Here is a 24,162-nt window from a genome sequence, read left to right as displayed (position 1 = left end):
TTCTGATGCTTAGATTGAACTTCAGCAGATCGTCTTGACCATTTCTACATGCCTAAATGCACTGAGTTGCTGCCACATAATTGGCTGATTAGATATTTGGCTTAACAAGCAGTTGAACACATTTTGTTCCGTTTAGTGATGCCTGTGTGCAATGTTGTCGGTCTAAAAAGAGACATTTTCTCAGCCAATCAACTTGAAAACGCCAACCCAAATAATATTTCAGGTATGTCTTCTTCCTATCTATAATTTATTTTGTGTGGCACATTGGCTTTCTGAAACAAGCCACAAAACAAACATCCACCGAGGAAAAAAATGCTGCCTTCCTGCTACGTTGTACAAATGAACAGTTGAGTGTGAAAAGCCTTTAAAGGAACACGCCGACTTATTGGGACTTTAGCTCATTCACCGTATCCCCCACAGTTAGATAAGTCCATACATACCCTTCTCATCTCCGTGCGCGTCGTAACTCTGTCTGATGCGCTCAATGGTGTTTTATCACTCCGCCCAAGTAGCAGTGCTTCGCCTTCTGAGGAGGATCTGTGCTAAGCTAGGCTAGCGGTGGGGGTGTCAGACAGAGTTACGACACGCACGGAGATGAGAAGGGTATGTATGGACTTATCTAACTCTGGAGGATACGGTGAATAAGCTAAAGTCCCAATAAGTCGGCGTGTTCCTTTAACATATACCATCTAGTTGTAATTACAAGTCAGGGGAGAATTTCTGACAGCTACAATTTCTCCCACTTGGTGAAAAGACCAACCGAATTCAGCAAAGTGGTGACAAAAATGGCTCCCAAAACCAACAAACATAGGCTGCGATTACGTCAAAATCAAATCCAATCCCAACACTAATACAAATGTTTCAACCAACTGGGAAGGAGCTATACACATGCATCTGGTTCCACTTGTCAACAAACCACTATAAATACTGTATGTAACATGCTAAAAAACTGCATGTTTAGGCTGGTGTGACTATGAAGCTAACACTGGCAATCATCTTGAAATAATGCATGTACACTCATATTTTGTAATAATGAGAGGTACTCCTGTTTTCTACTGACATGGCATGAATGCAGCAAAAGTGCAGATAGTTAACACGCTTGTTTAGTGTAGCACTTTGAACAGCTTGAAAACTTAGTGTCATGATTTGACAGCTAGGATAGTATTTCTGATGTATATTTTAAGACATTGTTCCTTATAGTAATAAAAACATTAATAAATCTGACAGGATGTTTGACTATAAAAAGTGTTAATTATCTCTGGGAGATTGAGATGAATGGAAGAACATGGAGAATAAGAGGAATAAAAGATGGAGGAGGAGAGGGAGAGACGAAAGAGGGGAGATGAAAGACAGAAAAGGCTTGCAGAGAAACAATGAGGGGTGAGAGAGGTAAAAAAGTGCCTATGATATGAAAGATCCCAGGGGTTTAAAAGGAACTAATGATGATGATGTGTCAGCGCAGGGAGGATGCATCGGCGCACACACACACACACACACACACACACACACACACACACACACACACACACACACACACACACACACACACACACACACACACACACACTTCTGATGTCTTTTAAAGGACTACATCAAACGGTGATATCATCCAACTGGAACTAGAAGATCTGAGGACACACACATATTATACAGTACACTCAGAATTAGACTGATGTGCTTTCCTGTGATGCATTTTAAACTCTGCTAGGAGGACTTCATATTCTGGTTTCTCTTCCTGCTGAGACTGTGCTGCACAAAGACATTCAGGACACTGAAGACACTTAACAGAAAAACATCAGACTCTTCATTTGCAGGAGGCATCCAGTTCCCAAACTCTGCTGGATTATTGATGACTGACCAAAAATGAAGAGTTAGTAAGTCAACATAAGTTGACTAAAAAAGTAAAATTGTAGGTTTGAACCTAAAACTCCTCTGCTCTATTTTCTTTCTTGAAAAAAAAAAAAAAAGACTGAAGAGGATATCATGGGTGTGTGTGTGTGTGTGTGTGTGTGTGTGTGTTTGCGTGTGTGTGTGTGGGTGTGTGTTTACCAAGGAGTTAATGGTAGTGATAATGATCTTTGTTTGAGTTCATACACAGGCCTGCATATCAGTTTATCTATGTAACAAGAACTGCATTGCTAAATTTCCAATCTGCAACATATTTATTTAATAAAATATCAGTCTATTTTTAGTAGTTACTTTGTTACATAGCGCCCTAATAAAAAAAATAAAAAAATGAAAATTCAGATCCAGATTCTTGAACTTCTCTGTGTCAGCCATCATGACACCTGCAACTTCATAATATTTGTGCTACCAACATCCTGTTTGAACTAGATCTTGAAATACAGAAGCAGGATTGTACTGAACTGTGGTTTCTGACTCTTGGTTTCTCAGAGAAGTAATTTGCTAAATTTTACATGAAAATATAAAATAAGCATTTGACTGTGTAGTAGAAAACTTGTGGAATAAACAATATGTGCCTTCCTTCTCTCTCCTGTTATCCCTTTAGGCATTGGGGGCCCTGAAAGAGCCTATAGACACCACAGAGGTAAATAAATCTGTAAGTAGTCCCATTAATACAAAGCTACAGTAAATAAAAAATAAAGGAGGATTTGGAGTTTGGGTGATTAAACAAAGGATTGCACATCGTGCACAATGTTTCTATGTGTGTGATGGAGAAGTCCGGGTGTCTAGTTGGCTGGCTTAAATTTCTACCCTGTCAGAGAGAGCCAGGATGGAAATTAATCATCATTCATTCATTATTGACCGACAGTTGCTTTGACAGTACCCAGGTGAGCCTCTGTCAGAATAAACCACTCCGGTGGTTGCATATTTGGAAAAGGAATGCAGGCAAGAGACTAAATTATATAAATAATAAAACAAGACTAAATCAAAACACCAATTTAAAAACAAGGAACCTGCAGTGAGTTTTATGAGCGGTCTTAAAAGCTACTTTGAAAGAAAATGGAGATGAAGGATGTGTGTTTTTGTGTCTGAAAAGAACTGCTGCAGAATCACAACAGAAGCAAAGCGGATCACATTATTAATTATTAATGTGCATTGTCCTAATCAAATAAATAAACAAACTAACTTAATAATTTAGCCAAATTAAATAAAAGCAGGATAAACACTCAAAGAAAATAATCCAGTGAAAAGTATTATTATTACTTAAGAGTTTGTCTCATAATATTAACACAAAATACCTTGTATTATTTGCAAGCAACATTAATTACATCAAATGCTTAAGTCCTTTACATCAACATCAGGGCTGCAATAAAATTATTTTCATTATTGATGAATTGTGCTGATTTTTTCTCGCTTTATCATTTGGTCTATAAAATCTGATAAATAGTATAAAATAAATGCCCATCACTATGTATAATATTACATCTTCAACTTACTAGCATAAAGTAATAAGCAATTTAGAAAGTATTCACATTTGAGAAGTGAAATTATACTAACTATCCATCACATGTTTGACCTATTTGCATTTTAAGCAGTAGCTCAAATTTGAGTGCTCACTATGTTTATTTTTTGTTGTTCAGGCTGCAGATATGGCACGTTGAGTTATGTATGACCCTCTGAAGCGGAGTTCTTACCTTGGTGTGTGCCATGAGCAAACAATTGGAGTGCTCGTGTTCGCAGGCGATCTCATACTGAGGCAACATGTCAGCCAGCTGCTGGACGAATGCGACCACTTCCTGGTGCCAGGGGACATTAGCCATGGTCAGACTGCTTGCAGAGCTTTCTCCACAGTACGTCACTCCCTGCACACACATAGGCACACAATCAGAAACCAACCACAGAAACCACCTTGAGTAATAAAAACATACCAAGAAGTGACTCAGTCATTGTTCAATTTTTGTGATATCTGGCATCATTGCTACTTGGCACAACATTTAGGTCCAGTGACTGACAGCTAGTCATACTGCACCTCACTGCACCTTCTTTGGTGGTGGACAACAGCTCACACTGAAATGGTTAAGCGTGGTGATTATTTGGGCTGCAATCTGACGTAACCTGTCATAAATAATAATGGAAGCCTAAAAACAGGCCAGAAACGAGGAATCTTGTACTGCAGCATGATGATGATGAATGGTTGACAGATTATGAGACAAAATGTAATATTTTATAATAATAATAAATTGTATTTGTCTGCAACTTTCAAGAAACCAACTTATTTTGCTAATTAAAATCATCAGATGAATAAAGTAATGAAATAAAAAGAGCTACCTCGTCTTGGTCTGTAGTATATGATTGACAAAAAGGTTTCATACACAGCAACAACTGCTGATCACCAGAAAGACTTGGAGCAGCTAACATATATTTTCCCATTCAGTGGGTGTGAGAAATGGAGTAGGAAGTGGAAAACCATCTGGCCTTGACCAAAAAATTCAATCAAAACAGCAGGCTGGATGCTGAGTGTTTTCTGATCAATAGTGGCAAATCTGTGCGGTTGTTAGAAGTGATAAGGAGGGAGCAGCACTGAGAGGAGAATAACAGCTCCCTATGGCAGAGACAAACTATTGACGTGTTGGACTGAGAGCAGAAAGGCGCGAAGGAGCCATGAACAGAGTCTTTGATGCCATTTGTATGAACTGAAGGAATCCGCAGCAGGCTCCCAACCAGTACCCCCCAATAAAAGACCTACATCAGCAGGACTGGTCACTACATTTATTCATCTGGGCTATAACATTGATTCAAGAGTATTCAGACTTTTAAGTTTCATAAAAAATGCATGGGTCAAATTGTTTAGGAGATTTAACCCGGACGGACCTTTGTGTTAATAAATCACTCTCATTGGCAAAACTGTTAAATTGCACACCAAAAGTATTGTAGAGGTAGCAGATTTAGAATCTGCAGAAGTTGTATGCATTTCATTTTCAGTATTTATGTGAGCATCAGCATTGAATTAGCCTCCCAGAGTCTCCTAAACCTAGAAGGAGAAACAAGGGAGGGAGAAAGAGAGCAGAACAGCATGGGGGGAGAGGAAAGGCAATAATTATGAGCCAAATGTGGGCTGAGGACATACACCTTTTTTTGGAATAAAAGCACTGTATAATACCAGAAATTGATTCTTACAGATGCATCGCAGCAGTAGCCCTTTTTCCAATTGTATTTTTGTCTTGAAATAGTTCAGTGATGAGAAAGACAGTAAGGTTTAGGTAACAGTGAGAGGGATGACATGCAGCAGACATGTACCTTTACAAAAACACAGCATACTTTTGAACAAAAAGTGCAGGAAAAAACAAGAATGTACAGTATACCATACAACTGTGTGCTGGAGAAATGTCTCCACAAACCAAGGTGTTGGATGATGGTCATATCCAAACTAGCAGTGTGAAAAGAAGTTTTTAACAAGTATGCTGAACTGTCTATATGTGTGTTTCTGCCCTATGCAACAATACTATGGTGTGAACCTGTAGACCTGGCACACCGCATTGCAGTAATCTTCTAACTGCAGTGACAGACATGAGATGATGATTATGCGCATGCGTCAAGGCTGAGCATATCGGAAGAATGCCAATCTCAGACAAAAATGTGAAAAATACTGGTAACTAAAGATCTTTCTGATTTATAATGATGGTCAGTCAAGTATAAAGGTTGACTTGCTCGGGTGAGAGAGCTGTAATATGTCTAAGAAGAAAACAAGGTCGCAAACAAAGCTAAGTGGACTCGGCCTCGCTGAACAGGTGCCTGAGATTGATATGGCAGCCGGAAAGGATATTAACATGCAGGAGCTGTCTGAGCTGATCCGAACCATAATAAGGGAAGAAATCAATGTGGCGGTTGATAAACTTCAACCGCAACTTGATGTCGTTAAAAAAGATATGGCCGAGTGTTCCAACAAAGTTGTTGCTATGGAGGAAACGCTTGACCACATGGAGATCAGGGTTACGGCGCTGGAGGTTGCAAACGAAAGTTTGCGTAAAGAGAACACGGACTTGAAAGAGAAAGCTGATCGTTTGGAGAATCATAGTCGGAAATATAATATTCGTATTCTTGGCTTGGTTCGAGATACAGAGAAGGGGAATCCAACAAGGTTTGTGTCCGCTTTGCTTACTGATCTGTTCAAGGATAAACTCCATCGCGCACCTGAAGTGGAAAATGCTCACCATGTTGGACCTGTGGCTAAATCTGGTCAGCGTGCAATGATTGCAAGGATGCACAGGTTGGATACAAGAGATGAGATTCTACGTTTAGCCAAGACAGAAAAGCTGTTTGAGATTCGTGGAATGAAGCTGCGCATTTCTCCTGACTTCACTGCGGAGAAGGCTAAGGCTAGGGCGCGTTTCCGTGAGGTGAGAAACAAGTTGTGGAGCGCATGAGTGAAACACGGGATCATTCATCCAGCTATTTTGATTTTGACTTTTAATGAAGAGACCATTAAGTTTACTGACCATCTAGCTGCAGAGACATTCTACAAGACTGTGGTTGAACCGAAGATGCAAAGTACGAATGAAAACTGAGGGTCAAGCACAGGTATTGACTTTTTGCATGTAGCCTAGTTAGACATATTGAAGTCTGATTTTGAAGTTTTAATTACAATGTATATGCTCTCAGTTTCTCGGTTTAAATTATATCAGTGTTTATGGTAATAGTGAGACTGGTTGGCTTGATTTATGACTTATGATTTATGTTTTTATGACCTCAGAAGTTATGTGTATAATAGTAGGTTTGTCTGAGTTGGTGTAACATCTTATTAGTTGTTGTTGACAAATGTTGGCAATAGGGGGTGCATCTGGGTGAATGTGGGTGTATGTGTGTTTTTGTGTGTTTTTTGTTCATTAGATAGCTCTTTACTATGTTTAATTAGAAGTTACTACTTGTGTAAAATAAAGAATGGTGATAGATAAAATACTCTCAAATAAAGGGTTAAAAATAGCTCATTTGAATATTTGTAGTTTGAGAAATAAGATACAGGATATTACTGGGATTCTGGAAAATAATAATTTGCATATTTTGGCAATATCTGAAACGCATTTAGATGCAACTATAGAGGACTTCCTTTTGCATGTAAATGGATACCTATTATATAGATGTGACAGAAATATAAATGGAGGAGGAGTGGCTTTTTATGTTCAGGATCAATTACCAGTAAAGACCAGACAAGACCTTGGTTGTATTGGGGTTGAAGCATTGTGGTTGGAAGTGCAGTTGCCACACTTAAAACCTATTCTAGTTGGTTGCTGCTATAGGCCTCCCAATGCACCAATAGTCTGTTTAGATCAAATCTGTTACATGTTGGATATAGTCTGTGATTTAGATATGGAGATTTATTTTTTAGGTGACCTAAATATTGATTGGAGATTGAATAATTGCTCATTGAAAAATAAGTTGCAGTCTATAGCCGATACTTGCAATTTGTCACAAGTGGTCAAAAAACCAACAAGAATTTTTTATAATGCTGATGGGACAAAAACAGAAAAACCAAAACCCTCAAACCAGGTCAGAAGATAATAATTAAACGGATTTTTAAAAACTTCAATGAGGCTAGTTATTGTGCTGATATTAGACTGGTCACAAGTATTAAGGGAAGCGGATCCTGATCTAGCTTTGGAGGTTTTTACAAATTTATTAATGCCAATTGTTGACAAACATGCCCCATTAAGACGAATGACAGTACGAAGTATTGGTTCTCCATGGTTAGATGCTGAACTTAAAGAATATATGAGGAAAAGACATAAATTAAAGTTAGAGGCAAGCTTATCAGGAGATAATGGATTATGGGAAAGGTACAAGCAATTTAGAAATTTTGTTACAAAGTTAAACAGAACAAAAAAGAAGAACTATTATGAATATAAATTTGAGGAAGTAAAATCAAACAGGAATAAATTATGGAATACGTTAAATCAATTAACAGGGTGGGGAGATAGATCTGTACCAACATTTTTAGATGTAGGTGATACTTTTTTGACTAAACCTGCTGATATAGCTAATTAATTAGGAGATTATTTTACAAAGAAAGTTCAGAATTTACAAAAAGAGATGATTTCACAGGAATACCCTGATTTATCTTTTAAGACAATTAAAGATACAATTATGTTTAATAAATCATGTACATTTAAATTTGACAAAGTAATACATAGTAGAAAACATATTAAAGTTAATGAAAGATAAACCTCCTGGTATTGATGAACTGGATGTAAGTTATTAAAGATGGTTGCTGATGTGATTACTATGCCTATGTTATATTATTAATTTAAGTTTAGAAAAATGTGTTTTTCTCTTCCTAAAAACAAAAGGGAACATTTTTCTGGGAAAAATAGCAGACCTATAAGTATTCTGCCAATTTTGAGTAAGATCACGGAGAAAATTGTTTATGAGCAAATTAATTTGTATTTCTCTAAAAATGGGTTAAATTCACTGTATCAACATGCTTATAAGAAAGGGCACTCGACAACGACAGCCTTAGTTCAGATGACTGATGATTGGTTGCATGAAATTGACGATAGAAAATTAGTTGGTATGGTAATGTTAGATCTAAGTGCAGCATTTGATTTAATTGATTATGATCTATTATTGAAAAAAATAAGTTGTTATGGTTTTGAAAAGTGTGCAATCCAATGGATCTATAGTTATCTTACTAATAGGGAGTTTAATGTACTGTTTAATGGTAGTTATTCTGAGACAAAGGTTCTGCGTTGTGGGGTGCCTCAAGGGAGTTGTCTTGGACCACTGTTATTTTCTATTTTCATTAATGATTTGTCTTTTATTTTGGGGTGTGCCAGTATTGCCCTTTATGCAGATGACTTGACTATTTTTGTGTCTGATCATAACTCTACCAGACTTAATACTGTATTAAATAATGAACTAAAATTAATTGAAAAGTGGAACAGAGAAAATAAGTTAATTGTTAATATTGACAAGAGTAAATGTATGATGTTGGGATCTAATCATCTTTTAAAAGATTCCCCTGCTCTGAACTTGTCAGTTGGTGGTTTGATCATTGAACAAGTGGCTGAGGCTAAATTGCTCGGCGTGATTGTGGACAGCAGGTTGACATGGAACGCTCAGATAAAACTAATATTTAATAAAATGGGCAGGAGTATGGCTGTAGTTCGCCATTGCAGGAAATGCATACCGATTTGCATATGGAAAATTCTGGTGGAATCAATAGTTTTGTGTCATCTGGACTATTGTTCCATTATCTGGGCTGCAACTACAGAGAATAATTTAAACAGATTACAGATTGCACAAAATAAAGCTTCTCGGCTTGTCCTTAACTGTTCTTTTAGAACAAGTATTAGGGACATGCACAATCAGTTAACATGGCTTCATGTAAGAAGCAGAATTAATTATTCTCTTATTAAATTCTTAAAAAATGTAATTATTACAAAAGTACCAGAAATTATTTATGAAAGATTGACTTTTTTCAGTGACATTCATACTCATTCCACACGCCAATCAAGTGAAGGGCGTTTCTTGTTACCCGTCTGTCGAACAAATCAACTTCAAAGAACATCATGTTATAGAGCAATGGTGGCATGGAACTTGCTCCCGTTTTTTTGGTTTCAGAGAGGCACAATGTCAGTTTTTCCAAAAGACTGAGACTGTATTTATTTACTTTGGAGTAACTGTAATTATGTTTTTAATAATGACTTCATAATGAGCTACGGCAATGGAAATGTGATTTTTATTTTATATTATACCTAGAGAGTGGTAATATTTTGTACATGTAAGAGTTTATATATTGTTATATGGTTATGTTGTTATGTTTAGTGTATATATGTTATGTTGTGTTTTAGTTATATGATTTAGAAGATGTTATGTGCACTTCTGTATTTGTCTTCATTGTTTTACAGCTTTGATGTTAATATTTTGGTAAAAATTAAGACCCCAGGAAGAATAGCTGCTGCTTAATGGAGTAGCTAATGGGGATCTAAATAATAAACAAAACAAATAAACAGTCATACACATGAGTACGTTTAGTTTGTAATTCATAGTTACACTGTGCTATCACATCCCTTTGGTGCAAACATGCTGAATATAAATCAGTCAAAGCAGTGTTATTCAATTCAACATGTGAACAAACAAATATCACTCACAGACAAACAGACACACAGACATGCTGCCATCTTGGAAGCACGGGAGATCTTACCTGAGGATAGAAGCCCCATTAGCCAGAATTATTTGCATAACTTTGCTTAAATGATCGGGTAGTTGTATTTCTACTGGACAGAGAAAATCATAACCGGACAGAGATGATTTACAGTGCAGTTTTTCATCTTTGAAGATTTAAAATGAAGTATAAATGTAAAATGATCTTCGTTAGCATTAGTGGTGCTAAATTATGAAAATCTCAATTGATCAAAACCATACAGGTTTAAAAAAAACAACAAATGTTACATTTAATTTTTTTTGTTTTATTTTTTAGTTGTCTCATTTACCTACCTTCATCCTTTTTATTTTTGTTAAGGTAGCTTTATAAGGTGATAAAAAGCCAAAATGAAGGACGGCGGCCCCTCGGACGGACAACGTAACGGAACACACCGAACAGACTCGAGTCTAACGGCCGATTATCGGTTTGGTGTATCAGCGCCTTTAGGAAACAGAAAGACTTCTTTCAGTTGTTCCTCTCAAGCAAACTACACAAGAAACATTCTAACCAACTCATCTCTTTCTACCACTGGTCCAGCTATTTTGAGAGTGCCATCCACATCAATTTGAGCCTGTCCACTCAGCAGTCATAGGGGATCTCTGCCTCCCGTTGTGAACTGGAGCCATTTCTTCAGTAATTTGACCACATATATCTTGTAGGGATGCTTGCAAATTCTCAGCAACCAGAAAACTTAAACAGAAAGTGAACCATATCTTTAGGGGTTGAGAGAGAGAGAGAGAGGAAGCATGCTGCTGGGGGGCAAGACAGGACAGGGGCGGTGGACCGAATTGATGAGGGACCTTGGTTTTATCAGCCTTGCCTGGAGGCACGCTGAATAAAGATCAACTATCCAGGACTCGGTACAAATCACCAGGAATGGGCCAGTCATGAGGTTGGAGCAATAGGAGGAGATGGGAAAAGATCTTTGAGATATATGCAGGGAATGAATGACATGTATCATTGAGGAAGTTATGAGGGTGTGGGAGAGACGGAGGGAAAAAGTAAGAGGCCTTCGCCTGTTCACAAATAATCTTTTGCCTTTAATGGAAATCATGAATGCTGATCCTCAAGGCCCCCCTCCATGTGCGCAACATATAGCTGTGTGTGTTTGGTCAAATTTATCTCTGTACATTTATGCCCTTGCCCAATCCCTTCTCTCTCCCTCTCTTTTAGTAATCCATTTCCTGCCTGGGCGAGTGAGGGACCAGTGGCAGGTAAGTGGTATTGATGCAACACCGAGATAATAAATCACACATTGGACAACAATAGGGCGGTGGGCAGTAAATTGAGCAGGTAGAATGTGTTGCACCTCATAAGATGATGGACTTATAACTAATGGGTCAATAACAAAGGTCCGGCAGTACATCATTTTTACAGATCCAAAGTTGTGATGACATAAAGAGTGATTTATAATTCCTGATTGGAAAGGTCTCTCCCAGGATGAACATGATTACATCCACAGGGTGGGAGGGCTCACGGAAGAGTTTAATAAGTGTGAAAATGTAAATGATGTGCTATCACGGGCCTTCGCAGTCAACAGACCTCAGCCCACTTAAACACCTATGGGAGATTTTGGAACATACTCTGGACCATTATCACCAAAACGAAAATGGGGGAAGAGTTCCAAATACTTGAAGAACTTATGGCAAAGAGCACTGACGCTCTTCTGGTGTTTTATTGTGGCCTAACACCTTACTACGACACTTTATGTTGGTTTTTACTTTTATTTGTCACCGATCTGTCTATTAGAGATAGGAGGGAAAAATCCACTCAACAGCAAATGGTTCCAATGCCAAGAAAACACCTCACACACTGTTTTGTCAATGTCCGTGTTGCACTCATAAAGATCTCATCTGAACAGATTTCTGTCATTCAAATTCAAACTCTGGATTGTAGTTTGAAACTTTTACAGCAAACTTAATGAAATGCCTGGTGCAATTTGGTCGAGTGCATAAGTAACGTTACAGTTAATAAATACGGGCACGGAGAGAACGAGAACTGAAGGCTCGGTGCTCGGCACAGGAAGCCACAAGCAGCGTGCTACTACTAACGTAAGCCTGACCCTGAGTCTGAAGTGAATTGTTGACGCTTTGACATGCATGCGCCACGCAACTTCCCACAAGGGGAGGGGCTGGAGGTCACTGGTCTGTGTGCACTATAAAAAAAATCAAATTTTATCTATCTGGGCGGGTTGCCCAAGTAGAACATAAGTATCGTAAACACTGCTTTTATTTTTGCGATGTTTTCTGGCCATGGGCATAACGCTTGCTTTCATCTTTAACTTAATCATCGCTAAATTAAAACCCAGCAGACAGTAAAAGAAATAAAAGAAATATCACATATCCTCCAATTGTGCATTCATTCCTGCAATAGCTTCGAGGGGATTTTGGAATTGTTTTCAAAGTCTTACTTTACAAACAACTTTTGTCCCCCTTCTACTTTAATTACTGAGCTTATACACTACCGGTCAAAAGTTTGGGGTCACTTAGAAATTTCCATTCCACTCCATTCCAGACAGAATACCAGCTGAGATCAGTTGTATTGTTTTTTTAATCAGAACAGCAGTTTTCAGATTACATTATGTGCTTACATAATTGCTAAAGGGTTCTCAACTGTTGTAGAAAGAAGTGGCTGAAGAAATGCTTGAAATTCATGTTTTTTGGTCTAAACGTCATACTCAAATTAAAAGTGGTACAGCTCCCATATACTTTGACACTCAGGGATGTGCCTGATATCATTGGAAAGGAAACATTCTCAAGTTTTTGTTACAAGTGTCAGGGCGATTCTAGGCCTTACTGACACAGAGTTACAGAGGCTAGAATGGAGATTTTTTATTTCTGTCCAAGTTATAAATCTGTAAAATTATTAAAATACACTGCTGTAAACACATCTGACAGGTGACAGACAACACAGCATTAGCCACGTCTCAGCTTACTACAGAAAAAAATTCAGAAGCTAAAAGACTCAAAAATGGATTTTATATGAATTCTTTTCTACAAATATGTCTGTGCGTTTTTTTATTTCTATTTGAAAAGTGCAAATAAACAAGCCAAAAAACTACAAAATACAACACTTCTCAAATACACAAACAAACCCACATCAATCACCTTTCCAATGATATCAGGCACACCCCTGAGTGTCAAAGTATATGGGAGCTGTACCACTTTTAATTTGGGTATGACGTTTAGACCAAAAAGCATGAATTTCAAGTGTTTCTTCAGCCACTTCTGTCTACAACAGTCGAGAACCCTTTTGCAATTATGTAAGCAAATAATGTAATCTGAAAACTGCTGCCCTGGTTAAAAAAAACAATACAACTGATCTCAGCAGGTATTGTGTCTGGAATGGAGTGGAATGGAAATTTCTAAGTGACCCCAAACTTTTGACCGGTAGTGTATGTCCGTAATATCCTACCTGTCTCACAAAACGAGTCCCTAAAGACCAAAGACGTCAGTGAATTTGCATCTGGAATAATCCAAAATTGTATTCTAAAAAGCTTGAATACTTACCTATCTGAGGTCCATTTTTATAACTGTGCCTTTTTCAAGTTGCCAAGTGTATTGTTTAACGTGTCCAATCATGGTTAGCACTTGGTTACTCTCATTATATAGTATACTGTATATAAATCTATACAAAATATAGCAAAGTCCAAATTATTATTACTATTAAAACGTTTCCGTTTCAGGAAGGAGGTTTAAGAAACTCTGAGTCTAACCTTGATCTCGGAGTTGATTTACCTTGAGATGGGAAACTGAGTTTTCGGTCCCAGAACAGCTGATTTGAGTTGGAATCAACTCAGAGTAGGTTGACTCAGAGCTAAGCGCGTGCACCACCACAATAAAAAGGCAGCATGAATGGAGCCATGATACTACGATTCACCATGGTAACAACCACAAACAAACTGGTCGGCGGAAATACTCATGCGCACATACAGCGAGTTTGAACATGTATTTCGTCAAAGAAAAGCAACACAGCGACCGCTGTAAAATAGCGAGAATTGGTGTGGAGAAAATTGCTGCTCGAGTCAATGTGTAAGGATTAACAGTGTAATCATTTAATATTTAATCACAGGTAACCTATAATATTACTGGTGAAAACTGGAATGGTATTACACCTATAATTTCATTTAGGTGCAATCCTGCGGGCGAAAAAGTAAACTAATCCCATTCTGAGCCTGCAGCACCATGATCATTAACAGAAATATAATTTATAATCATTTAATTGATTTTAATGGCTCTCACTGGTTTGTGTCCACGGAACACTACAAAAAACGTTTAAACACATTTCAGAGCGAGTCTCACTCTTCTGACGGCTCTGCATACAGTGGCTTTACTAATACGATCCACATCACCAATGTTGTTAAGAAAACATAATGCGACCAAAGAATCTGCTGGTAAAAGCATGTCCACGATGGTGGATGTTAGTGATATGAGGACAGATAAGGTATATATCTGATCGACTGTGAAGAAAATACCTCTCAAATCCGTTATGTGGATATGAAAATACATCTAGTTGGGACTCAATATCATTTCCTGACGTAAACTCTCTGTGAAGTAATACAGCTTTTTCATCAACGGGATAGTTGACAAAAGAACATGCAATGTTTGAGAAAAAAACATTTTATAATCTGCCATAAACCAATGCGTTTTTTATTCATGCAGATGAACTGCACTAAAATGCGCCTGATACAGAATGAATGAATGAGGAAATAAAAGCGCGCTGTGACAGAGGGAGGAGACAGAGAAACTCTAGGTCTATTGAAGCAAACCTGCTTCCGACCAGGTTAGGTTCACAAGCTCAATTACCATAGTAACTGACTAAAAGGTTAAGTTGCCTCTCTTTCTGAAACGGGCTGGAGTTACCCCTCTCTTCTGAAACAGAAAACCCAGAGTTTCCCCTCATCTCAGGGTTAACAAACTCAGAGTTTTCACTAAACCTAGTTTCTGAAACGGACCCCTGATGCTAATGGCCTGGACTCCCATCAGTCAGGGCTAATTTGAGAGCTGGTGATAGGATAGAGCAACTCCCTCCATCATCCTGCCACCAGTCCATCCTGGGACGCACTAATTACTGAGCTCAGGATGCTGCAGTCGATAACTTGCCCAAAGCTCAGCAGCCAGAGGGGTTCATCTGTTCTGTGGAGTACGGTATATTGCTCATAGGCAGGAGGAAGGGAAGCAGGGGCGAAGAGAGATAAGAGAGAGACAGAGGAGGTAATTTAGAGATGAAAGACAAGAGAGAGATGAGAAAAGAGAGGGAGAGTTCACCTTGACAGTGACCTTTTACCTGTTGCCAGTGAGACTGGTTCAATAATTGATTGTTCGGATTAGAGGAGTTTTTTTCTGCGATTTTCACTCGTCTGAAGGTCAGACTTTGAGGAAGTGAAACACTTTATAAAGTTGGGGAAATGAATCATTACCAACTGTAGACCAGGGCTTCAGAAATGGCAGATCAAAGGGGGGTATGAAATATAAAAATGAAATACATTGCCACAACCACGACCAACTGATAATATGTGAGGGAGAAGTGCTGAAAGTAATGTTGTTAATGTGATGATATGTTAATTATTTTTAAGACTAATCGTTTAGTCTATGGAATGTCGGAAAATAGGGAAAATGTTAAGTTGCCAAATTGGTTTGGTCTAACCAAGTCAAACCCCAGAGACATTCCCTTTTACGATGATGTGAAAACAAGGAGGCAGCAAATTTGAAGATGGAACCAGAGAATGTTCTAACCTGACTCTGCCAGATGGATCGCTTTGCATTTGCTCGGCATATCCATCTGGGAACTTTCCGTTGGAGAACTTTTGGGAAGGGGCGAAAATACTGGTTAGCTGATTGGATAAACCATCTGTCTATCACCACCTATGTTGGTGATAGACGGGCCAAATCAACCAATCAGATCAAACTCTTGCCAAAACCAGTCGGGAGAATAGCAAAAACATCTTTTCCTCAGAGCAAAGCCCCCAGTGCCGTTTTTTTCTCTTTTTTCAATGAAGGAATACTTTCTAATTTGGATAAAACTTGCACGATAGCTACGCTCATCTCATCCGTGAAAACTGCCACGTTGTTTAGACTGAACAGTCGCTTCTCGTTGCGTCACACCTAAACCCGCCTCAAAACCAACGGCGATTTGTCGTTTGGTGAACGGCTCCAAATTTTCTCTATCTCGAGATGCCAGACTGATCTGTGAGTCAGATCAGGATGGTCTCACGAGGCTAAGAATGTTCAGCACTGATGAATTTGTAATTAGTCGATTATCATAATTGTTGTTGAATCTATTGGTCGACAACAGAGGTGTCTATATGAAGTTCATAGAGTTGTTTTTGATGTGTATATGCTTGGTATCCATCTTCTTTTTCTCCAGAGCATAAAAACAAATGTCAAGAATTGATGATGTTCTGCTCTTGTGCTCTCTTTGTGTGATGAAAGGAAGCAGTGGATGAACAAAGTAGAACATGTGAGTAGAGCTTAATATATTACCATCTCAGTTCCTGTGTAAAGTCTGTGCGTGCTCATCACACAGCCACATTTGATGGTGTCTCTGATTATCTGTCCAATCCAATACTCCCCGCTGTCTTGTTAGTGTTGGGCTCTCTCGGATATAATGAAATGCCATGTAGTGGTGGATCAATACACACTCCTACAAGAAATCTTTAATAGAAAAGCCAGCCAAGTCTCAGGGGACAAATTAGATTCAGAAGTGTGTGTTTTTTTTTCCCACCCATCAACGGCACATCATAAACCCCATGATGAAGCCAGGACGTCCTTGAAGCAAGTTGTTGATTAGTAGGTAGCAATAAAACACGCCGTGTAAGTAGACACGATTAGTGTATTGCATGGAGGAAAGGAAGAGAGGAGATAGATGGGGATCCTTTAATTGTCACACAGCTGGTCGAATTCATTTTTGCACAGATGGCAAAAAAAATTGCCTTGACATTTACCACACATGACAAATTTGAGTGCAAGAGCAGATTTGAACACAATGGACAGAATTGAAAGAGGCAGAGAGAAAAAGATACAGGGCGATGAGTTGGGCATGGGTGCAACACAACACAGCAAGATTCCCCATAAACACTTCGTTAGGGGGGAAAAACCACATGCTTCGACTGGCGACTTCAGGAACCCCTAATTACAGCACCGGCTACCTCGTCTCATTATTTTAAGTGGGAAACCAGTATAATGCTGCAGTTTTCTGACAGCGCTTAAAGTTTATAGTGTTTTTATAGTAAAAGTTATATTGATGTTAGTTTGAATGAAGCTGTCCGTCTCTGTTTGCACTGTGATGCGTCTGGTTTGTGCACCCGGTTGCCAAACTTTTGTTATGAAATCAGCCAAATGAAGGATGCATTTTTATTGTCATAAAAATGTACAAATCCTTCAAATGTGTTGTTTTAAATGCACTAAATATATTGAGATGTGGTGCTGCATTACAAATACATAAGGATTTGTAATCATAGGATAAATGTGTCAGATTTATTTCGTTATTCAAGTAAGTGCAAAAACAATGATTAACTTTTATGATTAACATCTACAGAAAAACCTACAGTACTTGTTCCTTGTACCATGCAGGTCTAAATCTTCACCAATTAATTAAAATTATTAAAAATGAAGAAAACTCCATCCTGATTTGTTTTTAAATGTTTTATCAGTGTGAACTGTGAGCTCAAGTTGGCTTCACTAGCTTGTGGTGAGTGTGTTTTATCTTCCATTGTCTGCATTTTCTGTTAAGAGTGCTGCAATGTTGGCTAACTGATAATCTGCAGATAGTGCTCAAGTGTCTAGTGTGAACAGTTTTATCAATAGGCTGCTCAAGACTACAATTAAATCCTGGATGGCAGCAAACTTCCTCCAGTTGAATGAAAAGAAAACCGATGATTTTATTTGGATCCCCCACCTCTATAAAAAACCTAAACAACACCCTTGGCCAGTGGTCATCAAATTTACAGTGTCAGGTCAGAAACCTAGGAGTTCTCTTTGACAACTCTCTTAATTTTAATAAACAAGTCAGCTCGGTTGTTAAAGGTAGTTTTTAACAGCTTAGAACAGTAGCTAAGCTGAAATACTTTTTATCTAAGAACAATCTCAAGACAATCATTCATGCTTTTATTACTTCACGTTTAGACTCATGCAACTCATTATACACAGGCCTAACCCAATATAATTTAAACAGACTCCAATTAATCCAGAATGATGCTGCTAGATTCCTCACTGGCACCAAAAAAATATGACCACATAACTCCCGTTTTAGCAGAGCTTCATTGGTTGCCAGTAAAATTCAGAATCGATTTTAAAGTTTTACTTTTTGCTTTTAAAGCACTCCATGGCCGAGCCCCTCCGTATATTTCTGATCTCCTGTCTACTTACTCTGCCACCAGGGCACTCAGGTCCACAACCCAACAACTCCTCGTCATCCCCCGGACACGCCTAAAAACCAGAGGGGACCGAGCCTTCTCTGTAGTAGCCCCCAAACTCTGGAATTCTCTCCCACCCACATATCAAATCATGTAATACAATTGCTCGTTTTAAATCAAATCTGAAGACACATTTTTACTCTCTTGCTTTTTTTTTTTTTTTTTTTTTTTTTAAGATTCAGAGCTATGAACTGAACTCAACTTTTTCTTATCTTTTTGTATTTACAAACATTCCATTGTTGTTTTATTCTATGTTACATTATTTAATTCTTCATTTATTTAACTATATTCATGGTACCTTGCACAATTGATTATGTATATTTAAGGCATACTGTTTCTGCCTTCCCTGCTCTACCTGTAAAGCACTTTGGGTCAACGGTTGTTCGTTTAAATGTGCTATACAAATAAAATTGACTTGACAACAGTATTACTTTCTACTATCCTGCACCTTTTCAACAAAATAAGTTGGATCATAAGTGATTCTGGTGTGTGTGGTGGACTCTTATTTCTGCACCAGCAGCACAAAGTTGCAACAACAAAGGAGATGATGGCATTTCAGATGCAGATGTAAAGGATGTGCATCGAGACAGCAAAATACACGCATTTCTAGTCTTAATTTACTTTAATTTTAGTGTGTGGGCCAGCAGGCACAACTAGTTGCTAAAGACTGTGATAGTTTGAGGGAAATTATTGATGCCTTATGCCCTAAAGGGGCCAAAGAACATAGGTAATTAACTATGGTCTAACATATAAGATTGTACTAGTATACAGATGGGTGATCAGGAAAAAGTTGAAAATATAAATAAGTGGAGATGCATAATAAATGCAAACGCTTTCATACCTGGCACAAGGGAATGGTTTGAGGAGTCTGAACATGAAGATAGATACACTATGATCGTCACAATCACCAGATCTCAATCTGACTGAACTCCTATCGAACATTTTGGACTGCTGTGTTAGACAGAGTTCTCCATCACAATAATCAAAACACCAAATGAAGAATGGCTTCCAAATATCAAAATATTTTGGACCAAATACCTCGATATCGATACCGCAACGATATTGTAGTGTTGACTAGGCAAATAATAGAATAGTTACAACAGTCTATTAGGAAAATGACATAAATTGTAATACTGTAATGCAGCCTTTAAAACCAGGAAAAGTCAACACTTATGCCATATTACGATATTACAATATCCACAATCTAAGACGATATCTAGTCTCATATCACGATATCGATATAATATTGATATATTGCCCAGCCCTAATTTGTCACTGATCTGTACCTGAGATAAGAAAATGTACACTGATGTAGCATTTTTACTCTACTGCTCACCCTTGTTACTCTCGGTTAAGGTGTCTTTGAGTAAGACACTTAACACCGAAATACTCCTCTTTGCTACAAGACAGCAGGCGGCTGAAAAAGACCATTCAGCTCAGTAAACCTAGCCTGGAAAACAATTAAGGTTAAAGAAAGTAATAACTGCAATAGCTGGGAGCAGTGGAGACTGGCCATTGATGGAACCCTAGTGCAGAAATGAGATGTGCTCTGGATTATGAATAAAAAGATTTGGGGAGGTATTCCCATCATGTGGTGGCTCCATGTGGAAATAGGTGCTTCATGAATGCTAACTTTGTCTGTGGGAAACCTTTCACCTGTTCTTTTGCCTTTATAGCCAGACGTTTAGGATGAGCGACACATGTAATTGGACACATGAGGGAATGGATGAGGCGTGTCTCGGTGTGTGTATTCATGTGTGTGGGGGGAGGCAGGATGAGCCCTGACAAATGAGCAGATTAAACCAAACCAAACTGTTCAAACCAATTAGCTTTCATCCCTGCAGTGGAATGAAAATAGAATACATCTGAATCTTAACTTTAGTTGACTTCAAAGGTCAGGGCTCTTTCTTGTCTCTGCTATCTGAGATAGAGAAAATTATTTGTGCTGTCCTGATTTTTATAGAGTCTAGGCACTGTTTAAAAGGAACAGAGGATAAACTGCACCAAACAGCAAATTCAGGTACAGTTTTTTTTCTGTGAGGAGGAAGACTACATCATCAAAACAAAGAACAAAAGTTCTTAGTTTGACTATTTCCCCATGAGTGCAGTGTTTTATGCTCAAAGGCAAAATAAACTAAAAGGGGGAAGGAAAGTGTACTACATGCAATAATAAAGAACAGCACCCAAACAACGGGTTACAAAGCGCTTTAAAAAGAATAAAGGAAAGTCCACATATCAACAGACGTAGCAGCTACAGTATGTAAAAAAAATGCACTGCTGAGTCCCTTAATGTCCACAGCCCATTTATACAAGCTCATCACTAAGAAAAACATGTTGGACACCGCCACAAACAAATCACACTACAGCACGATGACAGCTGTGGCATAGATTAGATACAAATAATGAAATGATAATGCAGCAGTCACACCAGGCAGAGAAGCAACACTGCTTATTATTTTTCAGATAGGAAGTACACATACAGGTGCTTAAATGAGATTTTAGCATTTTTGGAGAACCTATTTAATGCAACACATGAACTGGCAAATAAGCTGAAGAAACGCATGTGTGAGGTGAAAATACAATGACATGACGTAAACAAAGCACCACTGGACAAAGCATTCCAATGGGAAATATAATAAAAAAATATTTAATGTTAAAACAACCTAATAAATGATGAATTTAAGCTAATATTTAAGAAATTGAAGAGTTTAAATGGTCACAAATGGACATTGTTCACGTAGATAGATAAAGATAGATAGATAGCTTTTATTGTCATTCAACTGTACATACAGAGTGCACATATGAACGAAATATCGTTCCATTGGCTCATAAATACTGTATTTTCACTAAAAACAAAGTTTGAAAAATAAATAAATACAAATGCTACAGTGTTATATTTAAATATGACATAAAAAAAGTAGTTTGAAAGCAGCATTCATATTTTTATTGCACAAATTGAATGGCAGCATATAGAAACAGTTATTGCATGTTAAGAAAAATAGACACTGTTATTGTATGTTTATAAATAAATACTGTTTATGCAGTGTCATGGTCCACATGAGGCCCACTGCAGTGCGTTATTATGGGGGGTTATTTTGAGTTCAGTAGTCTGATGGCTTGTGGGAAGAAGCTGTTGCAGAATCTGGACATTCTGCACCGGATGCTGCGAAACCTCTTGCCAGAGGGCAGCAGATAAATTAGTCCCTGATGGGGGTAGCTGGGGTCTTTTGTGATGTTTTTGAGCCATCCGTGACTATAATGCCCCTTTATGGTACTTTGGTCAACCAGGTCATTTCCAATTTCAGTGTCAATTTAGATTAGGATAAGAGAGTTACTGTCAAAGCCTCTCACCGTTATTTACAATAACTTAAACTGTGTTGATAATGGCTGTGGATCACTAGCTGAGAGAAGGTCTTTTATTATGCAGGTGCTGCCATGGATACATTCGGTTTTGCACTTGTTTCCCTATTTTCATACGTCATATTGGGCATGCAGCTTGCTTGGAAAGGAAATGGCAGGTTAGTTAGTTTGAGTATAACCAATACACTGTGCTGCAAAGACTTGAGAGAGATTAAGCCCCCAAATGTTTAATATGATAATGTGTAACAAACTCTCAAGGCAAAAAATAATCAGACTATTAGAACAATAAAGTAAAAGGAAGCTTTAAACTCAGCCTAAAATAATCTTGCTGAATTAGATTAGAATTAGAATTCGGACACTTACAGGCAAGAAGAGAGATGGCTGGATCTATTACTGCTGCTGCTCCAGCTGTAACTACTACTGCCCCCGTTATTACTGGGATCATACCTTGATGTAATGCACTGAATAATGAACACAGTCTCCGTTCGGTTGTCACTATGGCAACCATAGCTCAGACTGTCACCAGGTGCCCCTTCCAATACTATTAATACCATGTCTACCAAATGTGACAAGGTCGGCGTGGTCCACAGACGACAATTCCATTGAATTATGACACTTACATCTGTATGGACACACATTCTGACTACATACATCCTGCAGGGAGTGTTAGCACAACAGCAGTGTTGGTGTTTTGCACAGATTAGTAGTAGATCCACACATCCAGCACCACATTGGCTCTGCTGCAACAAAGCTGAATAGTCATGTTTTAATTTATTTGATGTCATTGAGTATCTTGTCTTGTCCTGATGTGTGTTGATGACCACAAAGGAAATAAGTCTTGGACTTTATTGTGTTTTTATCCTCGATTGTATTGGATGTCCTTTTATCATGTGTAAGGCACTCTCTTACAATTAAATAAATCAAATCAAATCAGATAGGGGAAAAGCAACTAGGTTATCAAGTTAGTTCTGCCTCTCACAGTCACAAACTCACAAAATGAGCAAGAATACATAACTTGAAGAAAGTTCAGCTTTCAGTTTATGTACATCAGGTTGTTTGTTCAGCCTGTTCCCTTGATGTATACATTGGTGGAGTGCCAGAGAGACGAGCGAGGAAGATGGAAGGAGGAGATGCTAATTCTACTTCCTTTTGTATGTCTGGGGCTCTTGAACCAATTACAAATGTTTCCCATTAAATTGTCATTTATTTCTACTTGTTTCCTTTCAGCTGGGAATACAGTAACACTGTATTTCTGAGACAAGGGCGGTACATAATGTTACAACTTGGTATATTTAAGAGATTGCGGATGATGTGTACTGTATGCGGTAGAAAATATAATGTGCTAAGATATTCCCTCAAAAGAGTTACTGGTGGCCAGTGCCACTGGCTCATTTGCTTTTAGAAAACTCATTAATGAGATGAATGCAAATGAGTGCAAAATAATGCAAAAGGCTTTGCTATTAAGAGAGTTTACTCCAGACACACATCAAAGCTCAGTACAGAAAAATAATGTGAAAACAGACACACCAACAGAGAAATAAAGAAAAAGAAATCTGCTGTAAGGATGCAGACAATTATTGCACCGTGAAAAATGACATTGATGATAAATAAGACATTAACTGAGAGGGGAAACAGAAAACACAAGCAGATATAAAGTACATGATGCTCAACCCTACCTTGACCTCAATGAAGTCCGGCTGGCCCAAAGCAATGAGCTCTGAGTAGGACTGCATCTCCTCCACATTCCAGGCCTTTACCAGTGTCAGTCTATACACCGTCCTCTGTCTCTGGATTGATGAAAAGGGTCAAAAAGTGAGGGCATAAACATGAGATAGTTGTGGTAATAGTGTATTGCATATTTAATGTATTAGGCCTATTTTTTTTCTTCCATATTCCCCTTCTTAAACGACCACATACAACAAAGACATTTACTTTATTGATTAATCAAATTGTTTACATATCATGAAAACAAAAAAACACATGCAAGTAGTGTTCAACAGCTTGGCATTGCTCGACAGATTTTGAGCCAACAACACATTTGTGCAACACATTTCATAGAAAATTCAAACCTCTAGTAAAAAAAAAAAATCCTCATCTTTACAACTGAATTCACACAGTTTCTTGGGCACACTTAGAAACCAGAATTAGATTAGGTGTTATAACAGTGAGTGCTGCCATGAGCTAGATGTTTGCTGGAGCAAAGAAAAATACTTCATAACACACTTGCTTGAAGCTCATACTGTACATACATAGATACATACATAGTATGTAATATGTACGTACAAAG

At 38.1% G+C, this 24,162-nt stretch overlaps 1 protein-coding gene across 2 annotated transcripts in view; it reads right to left on the bottom strand.

The window, feature by feature from the left end:
- Positions 1–24,162, bottom strand: part of tyw1 (tRNA-yW synthesizing protein 1 homolog (S. cerevisiae)) — a 73,705-nt gene that overhangs the window by 6,776 nt on the left and 42,767 nt on the right. For both annotated transcript variants that reach the window (XR_003692279.1, XM_028574525.1), the window contains exons 14-15: positions 23,552–23,662; positions 3,600–3,767 (exon numbers count right to left, since the gene is read on the bottom strand). Coding sequence is in view for 1 of the 2 variants with exons in the window: in XM_028574525.1 (XP_028430326.1) it covers positions 3,600–3,767; positions 23,552–23,662 (279 nt within the window). In the remaining variant the exon portion in view is untranslated. The remainder of the gene's footprint in view (positions 1–3,599; positions 3,768–23,551; positions 23,663–24,162) is intronic.

The sequence above is a fragment of the Perca flavescens genome, chromosome 3 (genome assembly GCF_004354835.1).
Source record: "Perca flavescens isolate YP-PL-M2 chromosome 3, PFLA_1.0, whole genome shotgun sequence".
Classification (NCBI taxonomy): Eukaryota; Metazoa; Chordata; class Actinopteri; order Perciformes; family Percidae; genus Perca; species Perca flavescens.
Note: the sequence above shows the minus strand (reverse complement) of the source record. Positions and strands in the feature narration are given on the sequence as shown.